Source organism: Panthera tigris, chromosome X (assembly GCF_018350195.1).
Source record: "Panthera tigris isolate Pti1 chromosome X, P.tigris_Pti1_mat1.1, whole genome shotgun sequence".
Classification (NCBI taxonomy): domain Eukaryota; kingdom Metazoa; phylum Chordata; class Mammalia; order Carnivora; family Felidae; genus Panthera; species Panthera tigris.
Window position 1 is genome coordinate 101,018,575 of NC_056677.1, and position 17,340 is coordinate 101,035,914.

The window sequence follows — 17,340 nt, forward strand, 5'->3', positions numbered from 1 at the left end:
TAAGCAGAGGCATTAAGTGGTGTTATCTTTTGAGAATCCTAAAAGAAATGTGAATTTGAGCTCTAGACGACAGGAATAGATACTCTTTACCAGAGTATCATCATTGCCTAGCAAAGCAACAGCACATCATAAACACCCCATAAATGAGTATTTCTTGACTGAATATCACAGGCAGGTAGACAAATTAGCAAAGCTATACTAAAAGGACAATAAAGGCCTTATTGTGTTAAAATCTTCCATGCTATCGTGAGCACTAGCTTACTAAAAACACAGATCACTCATTTACAATTAGTGAGCATTTATTGTAGGCTAAGCAGTCAATTAATCCAGAGAAATTAGTAAAAGAAAGACCCTGCCCTAAATGGCTCACAGTCTGGCAAAGGACACAGATATAGTTTATGCTAATATAACCTGCTAAGTGCTAGAAATCTGTGTCAAGTTTTAGGAGACGAGATTAAGAAGTAACTAATTCCACATGGGTAAAGTGCCAGCCAAGACTACAGAGCAAGTAGCACTTGATCGTAAAGAATAAATAGGAGTCCTCAAGATGAAGAAAAGACAGGTGAGATGGGTAAGAACAGTTTTCTAGTTATAAGGAACTGCATGTAAATAAGGGTCTATACATAGCAACATCTATACCTAAGTTCAGGAAATGGCTAGTAATTTAATATGACTAGAATATCAGATTTGGGGGGGGGGGGACACTAAAGATAAGGCTGGAAAGATAGAATAGGGCCAGATTGCGAAGAGCCTTTTCTGCCACATTTAGAAGTTTGAATTTTACCCTACAGACAAAGGTTTTTGAGCAGTGTGTCAATGCAATCTCTTTTAGAACGTAACAGTAGTAATAACATGAAAGAAGGACTTAAAGAGAAATAATCAGAGGCACAGACTTGCTAGGTGAAAAATGATGTAAAACATACATTAAAAAATTCCCATGGTCATTGTCTATACAACAGAATTCTAAACCCTTGACAATCTAAAGTGTGCCTACCTTTCCAACTTTACTTCCTGTTTCTTCTTTTCCCTCCCTGCATATTACAATCCAGCCACATCAGACTATGTATCATTTCTTCAATCTGTCATATACGTTCATACTGCCACATCTTCACTCACACTATTTGTTACTTCTGAACAGACAACTTCAACAAACTCCTATTCATCTTTCAAGGACCAGGTTAAAAAAGGGTTATATCTATAAAGTCTTCTCTGATTCCATCTCCCCCAAAGCAAAAATTTATCATGCTTTCCTCTAGGCTTTCACATCACGCCAATCATACTACTAATACAGTACTTAGCACAAGGCATTGTTAGTTATCCATTTATCTACCACCTCTGCTAGAATGGCTGAGCTAAAACCAATTTACAAATGTAAGTTGCAAATATAAAACCATGAGATTAATCTCTCTATATATATACATATATCTGTGTACACACGCACACACACACACACACATTTTTTTACCTGGTAAAACTTGAATTTGAACCCAAGAATATGACACAGTGTTTGCGGTTCACACATACTCATGTAAGATTCTAATAAAGATATAAAGAAGTCATCATGTTCTGGCCTGCATTCAAACACTTCTAAAATGACATCCAAAACTCTATTGGGATCCAGATTAAAGCATCCTGCAACAGATGAGATATACACAAATTCAAAAGTGATTATACATCATTTCTAATAAAGCCATTAGCTTTCAGGGACAACTTACATAAAAAGACAAAATGTTTTTAAGAACAACTTCTTTTATAAGTTTGCTTCCCCTGCACCAGAGGAAAATCTTTATAATTTTTAAGATGATCAAGTCCACTGCCCACATTTTACAGATGAGAAATAGGACTTGCCCAGGATTACAAAGTAGGTTAATAAGAGAACTGGGGCTGGAGCCCAGGACCTGTGACACTAAGTAAACTTTCTTCTATACCACACTGTCTCAGTTCTTGATTACCCAGGCTAGTGAAAAAGATTCACATTTTTAATTCTCAGGATAATATGACAATCAACGTATTTACAAGTTAGGCAACTAAAGGTTTTTCTTTAATGTTTTATGCAGAAGCACCTGGAATGTTGGTAAATAGTTAAAAGCTCAGGTTCATAAATGTAGAATATCATTTTTAGAATCATTTCTTAGTTCATCTTACATACACAACAAAACTACAAAATATAACTGTACCATTGATTTATATCTGTGGTTTCTGGCAGCATTCTAAAGAGAAAACAGGTATACTACTGATACTGAAGACAGGAGAGAATACCAAGGGGTTGGGGACATAACAAAAGAGTATAGATGACACAAGCAAAGAGAGGACGAAAACAGACAATGTAGGTAGCCAAGGAAAGCAAAACAAGCACTGAAGAGATGCCGATGGCTACTTATCCTTGCTAATCTCTTAGGGTAAGCTAACAAGGGCCGATGGACACAGATTTAAAAGACATTCCTATCAGCCACCCTATTCTTTTTTTTTTTTAATTTTTAATGTTTATTTATTTTTGAGACAGAGACAGAGCTTGAGCGGGGGAGGGGCAGAGAGGGGGGAGACACAGAATCTGAAGCAGGCTCCGGGCTCCGAGCTGTCAGCACAGAGCCCGACGCGGTGCTCGAACTCACAGACCTCGAGATCATGACCTGAGCCGAAGTCGGACACCCAACCAACTGAGCCACCCAGGCGCCCCTCAGCCACCCTATTCTTGATACATTATTAATTTCACTTGCATTCGGCTTCACTTGTTACCAAAATTACATTATAGTGCAGTCATATCATATGTGTACTCAATTTATGAGAATGCAAACATTTACACACAACAAAAAAGAGACAAATAAATTAAAAAAATTTTTTTAACATTTATTGAGAGACAGAGAAGAGCACGAGCGGGGAAGGGGCAGAGAGAGAGACAGACAGACAGAATCCGAAGCAGGCTCCAGGCTCCGAGATGTCAGCACAGAGCCTGATGCCGGGCTCTAACCCACGAACTGCGAGATCATGACCTGAGCCCAAGTCGGATGCTCAACCGACTGAGCTACCCAGGTGCCCCAAAGAGACAAATAAATTTAAACAATACAGATTATACCCACCATTCCTCTCAATAAAATGAATGCCTATGACCCAGAGTGAGCATGAGATATCAATCTGTTCTTCCCTCAATGTATATCAATTCCCACAGGCCTTGTACATCAAGCTGAATGGAATTCTAGAATTTTAAATTACATTTTTCATTAGACGTAGCTCCTAAATGCAAGCTAGCCACTTCATTGGGGCAAGCAAATAAATACTGATTTCTTCTAATGCTGGAGGAAGGAAAAAAAACAACTGTTGAACTTGGAAATGTTAGTTCTGAACACAGTGTGTTATACATGAGTTAAGAGATTTTTTCAAAGAAAATTCTTATATAACCTATTTTATAAGAGAGTTTGAGTTACTTCTATTAACTCCACACTTATCTTTAATGCTGTAAAATTAATATCTGATTCATAGCATCTTAGCAATCACTTACGAAACCAAACTCTCCAAATATAAAAAGTGTTTCGTTTTATTGTTTTGTTTGTTTTTTATAAAATCCAAAGAAAACATATTCTTCTATTTCTCATACCAAGGGGAAAAAGACTAACAAAGGATCATGTCTTACTGAAAAGAGCTCCAGATTCTCATAAATTCTCCAAAGAAATATTTACCTGAAGGTCTGAGAAGAAAACTTCTAAATATTTTTGCCTCTCCCTATACCCCCAAAAGGTATGGCTTACGAATGTAAAAGTGACTCCAAAATACCAAATGGAATTTTTTTTTTTTTATAATTTGAGAGAGAGAGAGATAGCAAGAGCGAGCATTTGGAGAAGAGGGGCAGAGCAAGAGAGGTAGAGAATCTTAAGCAGGCTCTATGCTCAGCATGGAGCCCAACACAAGGCTTGATCCCACAACCCTGGGATCTTGACCCAAGCCGAAATCAAGAGTCAGACACTCAACCTACTGAGCCACCCAGGCACCTAGCAAATGGAATTTTTAAAAGCAGCTGGTGGAAATATAAAATGTAAAATGGTACAACTACTTTGTAAAACTGCCAGGTCCCTCAAAAGTTAAACTGGTAACTACCCTATGACCCAGCCATCTCATTCCTAGGTATATACCCAAGAGAAATAAATGTCTACGTTCATACAAAGACTTTACACAAGAACTGATAGCAGCTTTATTTGTAATAGTACACGCTCAAGTGTATCAACATATAAATGGACAAACTGTAGTTCAGTATAACTGTAGTATGTAAGGGGGAATAATTACTTAGCAATAATAAGAACTAATAATACAAGCAACAACATGGATGAATCACAAAATAATTATGCTGCATAAAATAAGCCAGACCAAAAAAGAATACTCACTGTATGATTCCATTTATAAAAGAATTCTAGAAAACGCAAACTAATCTACAGTGACAGAAAACAGATCAGTGGTTACCTGGAGAGGAGGAAACACAGTGAAGGAGGATGAAATACAAAGGTGCAAGACAAAATTGGGGGGTGGGGGGGGGCGGGAGGTGGCAGAAATGTGCATTATCTAGATTGCAGTGATGTTTTCACAGATGTATACATACATTATAACTCAAATTGTATGCCTGAAATATGCAGTTTATTTATGTCAAATATGCCTGAATAGAGCTGGAAAAAAAAATGCCTCCAACCTGCTCTAACACTGACAATAAAGATTATGAAAGCAAGACCTAGCAAATTCTCCAGCTTTATAACTGCTCTTAACTTACTAAATATAAAATCCAATCACTAAATAAAAATACTCTATCAGAGATGAAAAAAAGATATATTAAATATAATTTTGATAAGATTGTGGGTTTATAATTACCTCTTAAGCTACATACACAAAACCTGTGAAATAAGGACTAGAACAGCAACATGTTACATAGAAAATGTTTTGTTTCATTAACATTGCAAAAGTTGAGACCTTCAGCATGCTAGTGTGAACCACCCTCATGTCTTTTTTAACAGTATTACAGAATAGCATCAAGGCTATTCTATCAGCGACCTGCACTGTGAGCTACCAATTTCTTTCTAGGTTCAATTTAAGGTAGTAATCTAAAAGAAAAGCTATGTACTTCTATTTATAACAGATATCAACCTTTGCATCTTTCACAAAAGAAAAACTGGTTTTTGAGTTTTCTATTAAGTGTCTCAGGTGTCATAAGTTAGTCCAACCAATTAGAATGACTTTTGCTCCATAAGATGTTACAAGTAACCAAACCCAGGATTTAGAAAATGATTTTTAAAGCCTTAAAGATTTGCTAAGTAACAGTTAAGCTATTTCATATAGAATAAGATTCTAATAATAATCAGTAAGCTTAGAATGTCCAAAATAATTTTTTTTTCTAATGGCAGCTGTGGTAGAACATAGGCACTCTTGTGCTCAACCATCTTAGAAAGGCTTTTTTGTCTAGCCCAAGCATCAACAGTCATGTGCTCTTGAAAGAATGCAGAAGCCTAGCTCCCTACCTCGATCACCAGCTACATTAGGGATATATACACACATATAATGCCTTTATGGCTTTCAAGGAACAAACGGAACCATATTGGAAGGGAGCAAGTAGAAAAATAAGTGACAGATCTGGAATGTACTCATTCCTTCATTTAAATAAACATTAAATAACTACCTGCTATGTGCCAGGTGCTTGTGATATGGAGATCAATAAAAGGCCTAAAAGAGTTCACACCTTTTGGATGACAGGCCTTTGAAGCAATGCACTGAAAAGTAACTCAAGTTTCCCCCGAAAGATAGACAAGATGACTAGTATATTAGAGCAAGTGATTGCAACTAGAGTAAAAAAAAATATATTGATTAAACTGACAATGCCTGTTTTAGCAGTGGGCCAAATTGAGATTCCGGACAGGAAAAAAAAAAAATCCCAAGGTAATATTGTAAACAAGACTGGGAGAGATGTCCAGCCTGTACATTTCAAACAAGAAGACAGAAAGATAGCTTCAATCATCATGTTCTGAACAGAAACGACCTTATGAGACAGAGAAAAACCATTCTGTGAACAGAAGGACATGATCTGGCATCTATAATGACTTCAGAAACTGGCCAGGTCTGAATGCTTGTGCCCCACCTCCCAAATTCATATGTGGAAATTCTAATCCCCAATATGATGGTATTTGGGAGATGAGGTCTTTGAGAGGTGATTAGGTCATGAGAGCAGAGCTCTCATGAATGAGAGTAATGCCCTTAAAAAAGAGAAGTCCCCTACCTCTTGTACCATGTGAGGATGCAGCAAGAAGTCAGCAGTCTGCAACCTGGAGGAGGCCTTCACCAAGAACCCAACCACGCTGGCACCCTGATCTTGGATTTCCAGCCTCCAGAGCTGGGAGAAATACATTTTTGTTGTTCAGAAGCCACCCAGTCTGTGGTAATTTGTTATAGCAGTCCAAACGGACTAAAACAAGCTAATAAAAACCTATGCTGGACTATTTCTAAGAAGTAGTAGTATTTGCAAAAAACTGCACATCTGAAGGAAAGAACCAGAGAACCAAGATGCAGAGAAACGTACCTAACAAAAGTATAATTGTAAGAAAAAAAAAAAAAAAAAGTATGTTTAAAAAAAAACAAAACAGTATGCTTGAGAACAGCAACTGCCGTCTTCTTTGTCACAGTGGAAAAAACAACTTCTTTGTAATTAGTATAATAGTAAAGAAACTTCAATAAAGCAAAAACATAGGTAAAGGAAGCAGTCAACTGGCTTCCCTTTCAAAGGGACACAGAGATAAGATGCCTCTAGGCTGAATGGCCCTTATATCCAGATTGGTCCAATCAAATACTTGTAGTTGGTCCAATACAAATATTTTATTGGTCCAATAAAATACTAAGTACGTATATACTTAGTACACTAAAGTACACTCAAGAAAAATTAGTCAAAGGGGTTAAATGTCCCACAATTGCCCAAGAATCCTTTGGCCTGGCGTCTTACTTGGTTTTTAATGGCTCTCTGGTCACTTGCCAAGTAACCAAGAGGACTTGTGGGACTAAAGGTGCAGAGGCCCCCACCCCAGGCTTCCCCACCCCCAGCAAAATCTACAGCCTTGGACACAAGACAACAAATGAAGGTCCCAAGGCTTGGTGAAGAGGGTTCTGCTTTTGGGTGAGAAGGAAAGGGTTAGAGTCTAGGCCAAACAGATCCTGGACCACTAAACCCAAAATCGGGAAGAACCATTTGCACTCCCTAAAACTAAACTCCAGTTAGCCTGCCCCAAGACTAATTTTTAGCCAGAACTCTTGATTTAGAGCAGAAATCAGCATTCTGCGGCCCGTGGGTCAAATACAGTCGGTCTCTATAAATAAAGTTGTACTAGAACACATGTATTTACATATTGTCTATGGCTGCTTTCACACTACAATAGCAGAGTTGAATAGTTGCAACAGAGTTGAATAGGGCAACATATGGCCCACAAAGCAAGCAAATATTTACTATTTTACCCTTTATAGAAGTTTGCTGACCTCTAATTTAGAAGAAAGAAAAAGAGTACCCAGCTATTACTTTTATTTAAAGGGCATTCAGAAAAGTAGAGTGCCTATAGTTTGGTTCAACAAAGGAGTCCATCTCTGATATCTTTCTTTGAATTTCTATAAGATTTTTTAAAAATATTTTTATATTTATTTTGAGAGAGAGCAAGCAGGGGAGAGGTGGAGAGAGGGAATCCCAAGCAGGCTCTGCACCATCAGCACAGAGCTCGATATGGGGCTTGAACCCACGAACTTTGAGATCATGACCTGAGCCAAAACCAACAGTCAGACGCTTAATGGACTGAGCCACCCAGGTGACCTCTAAAAGATGCTTTTTGCCATCTGGATGCAGGGTTCATTTGCGTGGGGTCTATGACTTGGTAGCTGAAGAGCCTACTAATTGCTATCCATTCCATTTCATAAGTTTTTAAAATCTAGTGTCAGACTTGAGATCACAACCATCAGGTGGACTCAATGATTCTGCTTCTTTGCTTACTCATGAAGTAAACAGCCACTGTCTCACAGGATATAAAACACTGTTTATTTTGTTTAGGATATACACATTTTAATGTGCCAGAAGAATCTTTTAGGGAACAAATGACTAGGTTTTAATTAAAGTATGATAAATAAGGAGTTCTTCTGATCAGACCAAGTGTCCTGAAATTTAAGCGCATTTAAATGCATACCTCTCAAACTAGGCATCAGTTCTGCCAACGGTTAGTGAAGGAAATCAGACCTGAGATAGTTTTGTAAGAGGTGTTATGTCCAGATTGCTCCTATAGAGAAATCAATGGGAATAAACAAGGGAAAACTCATCCAAAGATGCCATGAAAAATAAGATGCTGTGTCAGTGAACGGCTTTGGCCAGATGAGACAAGGCCTGCATGGAGTCTGCATTGAGGGGAAATCCAATAAATTTTTAACACTGAAAGAATACTCATTGGAACTGGAGTCTTAACCTCAATTTTCATGTCGATGAAAAACTCCTTTCTCAGACAATGGGGAGGAGGATGGACTCAGCTACCCAGAGAGAAACCCTGAGTCAGGGAGTTGAGCTTACTAAAATTCTACATGTCAAAGAAGAGAGGTGAAGAAATCACTGTAAACTCTATGAGAAAGAGAGAAAGATGCACGCATTTTTCAGCAAGTATTTATTTGGCACCTACACACTAGGCACTGAGGTTAGAGATACTAACCAAACAAGACCACTGCTTTTGTGGAGCTTGCACTCCCATGGGGGTAGAAAATAAAATTCATGTCATATTATATGGTGATAGTGCTCAGAAGGAAAACTAGTAAATGAAAGGGAGTGTTGAGGGAGGTGGCCAGGGAAGGCGATACTGAGGAGGTAACATGTGAGTGCTTCTGGTCTAATGTGCTTGGGGGTACAGCTGATAAACCAGAATAGGGGTTTAGCCCAAGAAATCAAATTGTTTATATTCGTGGAAAATCCATATATATCGTGAGCTTGTAGTTGTGACTACCACATTGTTCTTCAGAGACAGTAACATAACCTGTTCCGTATGAGAGCAAAGTTCAAGATAAGACAGTAGTGTTTATTTTCCCAGTTAGATAAAAGCATACCTTCAAGAAAATCCTTCTGTGAAATGTTCCTAAAATAGCAAAGGACTAAAAAGGTATAAACCCACAAGGACAAAACTTAAAAGAAACAAGGATAGACAAGAAATGTCAACAGGGGCACCTGGAAGACTCCATCAGTCAGGAGTCTAGGTGTCCAATTCTTGATTTGGTCCCAGATCATGATCTAACGGTTGTTTAAGATCACTCCTGAGATCCATGCCCAGCATGGAACCTGCTTAAGATTCTCTCTCTCCTTCTCCCTCTGCCCCCTCCCCGATGTGCACACTTGGGCAGGCATGGTCTCCCTCTCTCTCTCAAAAAAAAAAAAAAAAAAAAGTCAACAACAGATAAAACACAAACAATGAGGAACTTACAGAGCACAATGAAAATTTTTTAAGTTTATTTATTTGAGAGAGATAACGGGGGGGGGGGGGAGGAGTTAGGGGGCAGAGGCTCTGAAGCAGGCTCTGTGCTAACAACAGAGACCCTGAAGTGGGGCTTGAACTCATGAACCTCAAGATCATGACCTGAGCCAAAGTCAAGACACTTAACTGACTGAACTACCTAGGCGCCCCATAGCACAAAAATTTTTATGTGAGAAATATCATCTTAAAAGAGTCCATGGCAAGATGTAAGGAAAGACAAACCTAATGGAGAGCAATACTGCCAAGCATCTGAAACTAGATCAAAATGCGACAAGAAAAATGTAGCGCCTATCCTGAAAAGAATAGAAAGGAAACCCTGTAGGAGGATTTTTAAAAATGGTCACTGCCACACAGATCAGCAAGAGCCCTGCAGGCATGGGCTACCAGTCTTGGTGGTAAATTAACAGGAGAAAGTAGCAAAGAGAGTAAATCAGCTGCCAGAACTAGACTCACTTCAAAGGGGGTAGGGGAATGTGTGAAATATGTGATAGGCATTAAGGAGTGCACTTGTGATGAGCACTGGGTGTTGTACAGAAGTGTTGTTTATTTACATCTGAAACTAATATTACACTGTATGTTAACTAAAGGGTAAATTTAAAATAAAAGCTCCTGGGGCGCCTGGGTGGCTCAGCTGGTTGAGCATCCGACTCTTGATTTCGGCTCAGGTCACGATCTCACAGTTCGTGAGTTCAAGCCCGGTGTTGGGCTTGGAGCTATGCAGAGCCTGCTTGGGATTCTCTCTCTCCCCCTCTCTCTGCCCCTTCCTTGCTCTCTCTCAAAATAAATAAACATTTTAATGTAAATAAATAAAATAGGGGCACCTGGGTGGCTCAGTCAGTTGAGCATCCGACTTCGGCTTAGGTCATGATCTCATAGTTCATGGGTTCAAGCCCCACATCAGGCTCTGTGCTGACAGCTCAGAGCCTGGAGCCTGCTTCAGATACTGTGTCTCCCTCTCTTTCTAGCCCTCTCCCACTCACACTCTGTCTCTCTCTCTCTCTCTCTCTCTCAAAAATTAATAAACGTTAAAAAAAATTTTAATAAATAAATAAAATAAAAACTTCTTACATGCTATACCTGCTGATCACCAAAAGCCTAAGCTAAAAACAAAGATAACTACAGTAAATCTAGCTTTGTCTGGGACCCTACATATAGAATGGAGGAAGGGGATAAGGATTGGGACACTTCCTCTCTCTTTCTTAGTCATACATGAATTTCAAAAGCAAAGAAAAAACTGAGAAGTCGAGCATAAACATCCCTTAAAATATAATCAGTGAAGCAGGGAACAGGACTTCTCCAACAGGTCTCAAAATCTAAGACATCTAGGTGCTGTGAAATCTTCCTTAAGATAGCACACACCTAAAAAATAAGCAAAAACTCTTTCCATTCAGAAAAATAAGGATTACCCTACTTTTCTACCATTCACTCCTCCTTTCTATAGAAGCCAATGATTTCCTGCACTCAATGCAAATAAAAAGAGTAATGCTAAAGAAATTCTCTATTTAAAAGGTAGGGAGAATAACACTTCCCTATCTTTTACAACATCTGCTGCACTTAACAGGCTGTTGTAAAGACAAAATAAGGTATGTATCAAAGTCCCTCATAAAGATATTTTTTAAATCAAGTTCAAAAGAACTAAATATCTCCGTGTTTCAAGAGTTCAATAAAGATTTTATTAAAGTTTCACATTTGCTTATTTGCCTATAAAATTACTGAAAAATACTTAAAAATTAAAGCTAGAAATACTAGAGAGAGCAGAAACTAATACCAACACAGAGGTAACTGTCACAAAAAGATTTCTCATAAATACCATCCCAAATTTTTTTTAAGTAGGCTTCATGTCTAGCACAGAGCCCACCACAGCGCTTAAACTCACGACCCTGAGATTGAGACCCGAGCTGAGAACGAGTCAGGCGCTAGGGATGCCTGGGTGGCTCAGGTGGTTAAGCGTTGGACTCTTGATATCAGCTCAAGTCAGGATCTCACGGTTCATGAGTTCAAGCCCCAAGTTGGGCTCTGCACTGTCAGGGCAGAGCCTGCTTGGGATTCTCTCTCCCTCTCTCCCTGTCCCCCACCCCAGCATACATGCATGCACGCGTGTGCACTCTCTCTCAAAATACTCAAAATAAATAAACTTTAAAAAAATTCTTCAATTAAGAAAAAACAGATGCTTAACCAACTGAGCCACCCAGGCACCCCAATATCATCCCAAATTTTGTTAGTATTGATAAAATCTTAAAAGTACAAGCTAGACACTTCTCTCATTTCTTAATTAAAAAAAAGAAACCTATAGGGAACACACTCACTTTCTCTTTATGGATATTCTCCAACAGTTAAAAAAAACTTAGTAACACATACTGTATATAGATATTTGTCTTACCTATTAAAGATTTGATATTTTCTAAGATTAAATCACTAGTAATATTTCCAGATAAATCTTGCCCCAATTCAGCAATCAGCTTGGCATAACCTTCATTCTCTTCTCTTAACAAATTGAATTTTTGCTGCTTATAACTGAAATTAGATAAACATCATAAGGGGGATAAAATTAATTCAATTAAAAATTACTGTATTCTTCTCATTGAATTTTCTTATCTCTCTGATTTACAACAATCATAAGAATGGTTGTTCAAAGTTTACTTCTTCATGTAGCTTTTAAAATAAAAATTAACAGTGGCTCACAAGAGACACCCCAATGTTAATCATACAGGGAAAACCAGTAACACAAAGAAAGAATACTGCTAATCTCAAGGAACAATAACATACCACTATTTCCATCACTAAGATGTACTAGAGTGTATCCATAGTTGTAAATTATCTTATTGATAATAATAAAAGCACTATTATTTTAACTTCTAATATGGAGAAAAGTTAACATTGGTTTCATACAGGTAAAGTTCACTGCTGACTCAATAATCATAGGCTATTTTTAAAAGGGAAAAAACACAATACATGCTAACAGCAACAAAAAAAATCTTCAAACTGCCTTTAGAAATTTCTAGTATTCAAAATGAGAACTAAGAAAACATACTCAGATACTTGATCTGCAACATAAAGATACATGTACTTACAAGAGCTTTGTCTTGATTTTAACTGACTTTTGATTGAACTGCTGTGATTGTTTAATAAGCCCTAATGATTCCAATGTTTCTGGATCCAGGCGTTCCTTTAGAACTGTGTCTGAAACTAAATACTGTATTAAAAAATATTAAAGGCCATTTATTCCTTAGCATTCCAATGCATATGCAATCTTAATGTATTCAAAATAATTTTTCCCAAACAAGAATATTAAAAGTCACATTAAACATATATCAACAACTTTTAATTTATAAAAAAAAATCTTGGAACTTCAATTTAACAAAAAGGATGACTCCCCAAATACTGAAATATGTGACATATAGCTCTTTTAAAAACTCACTAAAAAATTACATGCGTGCTGTACACAGCCTACAAGTAAGAACTACAGATGAAATTCTGATTAGAGTCTGTCAACTGAATTTTTCTTTAAGATTAATACAGCACTTCAGCCTTCTTTAGTTTCTACTGTTTAAGTCAAATTCTAGCACAGCAAAGACAAGGACACTCTTCCAGGTCTGAGTAATAGCATTTCTCCTCGGTTCTAAATTTATGAACACAAAATGGTTTACTAGACAATGATTATGACAAGTTCTTGAATTTATTATTTTTAAACTACCTCCATTCTTTTTCTCCTTGCCTAATAAAGAGTTTATGAAAAACTGTTCAGTTTAAAAGCTGTCCACATCATTTCTACTCACTTGATAGATGCTTACCTTTTTCCTTATTTAGGAACTTTCTAGGTCATGAATATGACCAAAAGTTTAAAATATACAGATTGTTTAAGTGATATGAAGCATCCATATTTCATAGAAATAATCAGCATGTCTAATTTTACAAAGCATTCGATTTCAAAATCCAAATCTCACCTTATAATGAATGAATAGCCAAGTGAGTGTCACTATCCTCCTCCATTAACATGATTAACTATGATTACAATTGTTCAACGTAAAAATCTAGAAAGGGAAAGTATTTTTTTATAACTTACCAAACATGCTAATACCAATTGTGTAAAATAGTCTCTCTTGCTTTTTTCTTCTAAACAATTTGTCTCAATATCTATAATGATGGAAGAAAAAAAGACAAAAGTTTGATTTTTCTAGACTCTTTACAGCACTATAATAGGATACTTATTTTCTTTAAAACTAATTTTTAAACCCCTCTTTCTGAATTTGGAAAAAAATGTGTAAATATAGTAAGCATGAGCTGTCCTTCATATGCATATGAATGCTTAGGATTAATTTCTCCTCATGCTGGAGACTGACCCTGGGACCAATGGCATACCCATAAAACGGTAAGTTGATTACACAGGAACTACATGTTATGGCACTAGAAGCAACAAAACTTCGAAAAATTAATGTTCTCAAAAATGGAAATATTCAAGCAAATTTTAAATGACCACACATCAGAGATACTAAAGAACGATTGTTCCTTAGGTGGAAAGCTGGACTGGGTGAGAACAAAGATCCCTTCTAACACTAAAGATCCTCTTACTTGTGAAGATCAAACCCTTGACTCTGGCCACCTTGGTACCATGTACCACATTCTAACCAAGCTACCTGGCCATCAACTCTATGAAGAGACAGTATTAAAAGAATATTTTTAACATCTTATTTTGAATTACAATTCTGGTCAGCAAATAAAAATTTATTCATGATTTTTATTTTCTTCCTACTGAAATAGTTAAAAACTGAGACCCGAGTTTCAGTAAATTATTCAGAAAATTTGTCAATTTTATGATGTAGGAAATAAAACAATTAGCTTTTAATGCCAAGCATCCAAAAAAAAAAAAAATTCAAGGAGGATTGACAGGATTACAAGGTTGATCTCAGGATTACTGCTTTAACTCAACTCATAATTTAGAAGAGGCACCGATTTTAGAGATGTAATAAAATTGTCTTCTAAGGGTTCTACAGTTCTACCCAGATGTCCTACCACTGCTTTGCTTCAGTTTACTTTCTATTGCCATCACTGAGAATCAAAAGAGAAAGGAATTTATCATCAAACATATCCATTTTCCTGGCCCTACTCCCCTTTCCCTTCTTCGACAGTGCCATTTCCCAATATCCTGGCCACTGTAGCTAAGCACATGGTTAGCTCAAGTGTATTAAGAGAATTTCAGGGTATAATTTATACAATGTAACTGTAATACAATCTCATCCTCTCAATAAGACTTTTAATCCATGTGGATCTCATCAATCCCTTCCAGGGACTCCTAGCTGCTTCCCTGTTGTCTGGTCTTCTGGTCCCTCCTCAACCTAGAACTTCAAGAATATTAATCTTGAGGGGTCAAGACTAAACTGGACCCATTCTTTTAACCAACATCTATCTACCAAGGCCCAAAAGTCCCTAAGATCTATCCGAAAAGTCCCTAAGATCAGAGCACCTGGGTAGCACGTTCATTCTCTTCAAGCCAAGTCTGCTCTCCTCTTAGCTACGTGACCTGATCAAAATACCGCTCTATGGGTTCTGTCCATGTTAAGAACTCCTTAATAGGACCTCAGTAAACTTCTCTGCTGATCCACCTCAACAATCAATACAGGACTCTATTATCACAAGTATGTATGCCTTCCCTGTTTTCTTTATTCTTTTTGTCCTAACTTATGAAACTATTCTAATAAATTCATTCATTATCTTTGACTCATCAACCTTGAGTCAGTACTTGGTAAATTCTCTTTAATTTCCCCTATGATTTTACTAAAAAGCCCTCAGCCATTTCCAACTCTAGGCCCCAGGATCACCAACCACCCAATCCAGCTCAGAGATACCATCAGTGCATCAAGTTACTTCAGACTTCCCCTTCCAGGTTAACATAGCTCTCAGGTTCCCTCATCCTTAATTAGTCTTTTAAAGAAGTTGCTATCTTAACCAGGAAAGTACAGCACTGATTTCTCTTATAACTGTTAAAATATTAGAAAGATAAAATGATGTAGTAAAAAGATTATGGTCTCTGGAATCAAAAACACCCAAGTTCAAACTCTGCCTTACTGGCTAAATAGAAGGCCTTGAAAAATCCCTTCTCTGAGCTTCAATTTTCTGATCTGTAAACCTACCTTACAGAAGTTGCTGTGAGGATTAAAATGAAATTAAATGTGTAACATAATACTTAGAACATAAAAGGTGCTCCAAAAATGGCATCTACGTTATTACCGTTATCACTATCTTACAGGTAGCTTCCATTCTTACTCCTATTCCCCTAGTTTGGTCTAGGGTCATCCTTGGATCTTTTTTTTTTTTCTGCTAAGGGTAGGGGTGGGTGAGTGAGGGGACAGGTGAGTGAAATTCTCTTTCTAAGTTTGCCATTCTAATCTTGCTTGTAAAAATTGATAGGCTAAAAGAAATTTCCCAAGAGAAACCAAACAATCCTCATAAATTCATGTTATCAGTAAAAAGCAATGACTTGTAACAATTCATATTACTAAATAACTATGAAAGGAAAATATATCCTAATAGAATAAACCAATAAAGAAATTCTTAGAACTTACTAGTAAGCTAACCTATGATCACCCAAAGAAAGACATAAAATATACTCCTGACACTATCAAGGAACAACAGCTTCCACAAAATGTTACCTACAAATCACTTTCAGTCCTACAATTTCATAGTAAAAAGAATTTTTTTTAATTTTTTAAACTTGTCTCATGCTATATTTATATGTAACATAATGTAATACCTTTACTGCCTGCTTTAAAAATTCAGCTTAAGAGGTTTTTTGTTGTTGCTGGCATAAATCAATTCAACAGACAGTATGAACATACACTTTATGATCCAAACCAGGACAGTTTTAAGACTGAAATAAGGCACTGTTAATTATGCCATGGAAAACAAGACAAAGTGGGACATATGGTCACCCTATCAGTGGTTTGCTCTTTTCATTTATCACTCACAGTCCACATACATTTTGACCTGTTCCTGACATTACTGCTGTTATGAAATCTTAAATATCCTGAAGGATCAAGCACCAGGCATTTAGATTTGTTGAGATCAAATTCCCAGATTCTCAGTAAGACACTTAAGTAACCTACCTATTCTAGGAATTAAGATTAATGAGCTAAATTCATTCACTCCAGCTTGACAAACTCTCAGAGGATATCTTATTTTAAAGTGAATACTATCATGTCTGCTAAAGGTTTCTATTAGATCACAGTTCTAGAAAGCATAATACTGATGGAGAAAACTGCTCAAAGTTATTTTAATTCAAATCTAAAATTAGAGAAATAAATTTATAATATATATTATTTTTTAAATCCATGCTTCCCATGGAGAGACACTACCCTTTGTTCTAAGTCAAAGAAATATTTCTTTTCCATCTTGCATAAATTCTTATTTATTCTGGAGAGAGAAATTGCTATTTCCAAAGCTGGTTTCTCATCCTCAAAACAAAAGTACTTTTAATTACTTTGGCTCTTCTTGCTCTTTCTAAAATTAAGAGGAATCAAAAGAGTATATATAATAGCAAAGTAAATATCTCTTGAGTGTCCTAAGTTTGGGATTCTCACATTCATTGATAACCTGAAGTGAAGAAGATTAATCCTGTGGTTACTAAAATATGAATAATTCAGACTAACTGAACTTCAGAAAACTTTTTTTTTTACTTGAAATAATTTAGCTCAATTTTATATAAACATACATTCCGAAAAACTCCCAACTATTTGAATTATAAACTAAAACCATCTAAAGTTAGTTTATAAACAGTGATTATACTCACATTTGACTTACAACACCACATTCTCTATAAAAGTAAAATAATACAATCTAGATTTGT

General features: G+C 36.7%; 1 protein-coding gene across 11 annotated transcripts in view; it reads right to left on the minus strand.

Annotated features, from left to right (window-relative positions):
- The window catches only part of THOC2 (THO complex 2), a 111,193-nt gene that overhangs the window by 70,245 nt on the left and 23,608 nt on the right, over positions 1-17,340 (minus strand). For all 11 annotated transcript variants that reach the window (XM_042975096.1, XM_042975095.1, XM_042975090.1 and 8 more), the window contains exons 5-8: positions 13,564-13,634; positions 12,572-12,693; positions 11,881-12,014; positions 1,466-1,632 (exon numbers count right to left, since the gene is read on the minus strand). In XM_042975096.1, coding sequence (XP_042831030.1) covers positions 1,466-1,632; positions 11,881-12,014; positions 12,572-12,693; positions 13,564-13,634 — 494 coding nt within the window. The remainder of the gene's footprint in view (positions 1-1,465; positions 1,633-11,880; positions 12,015-12,571; positions 12,694-13,563; positions 13,635-17,340) is intronic.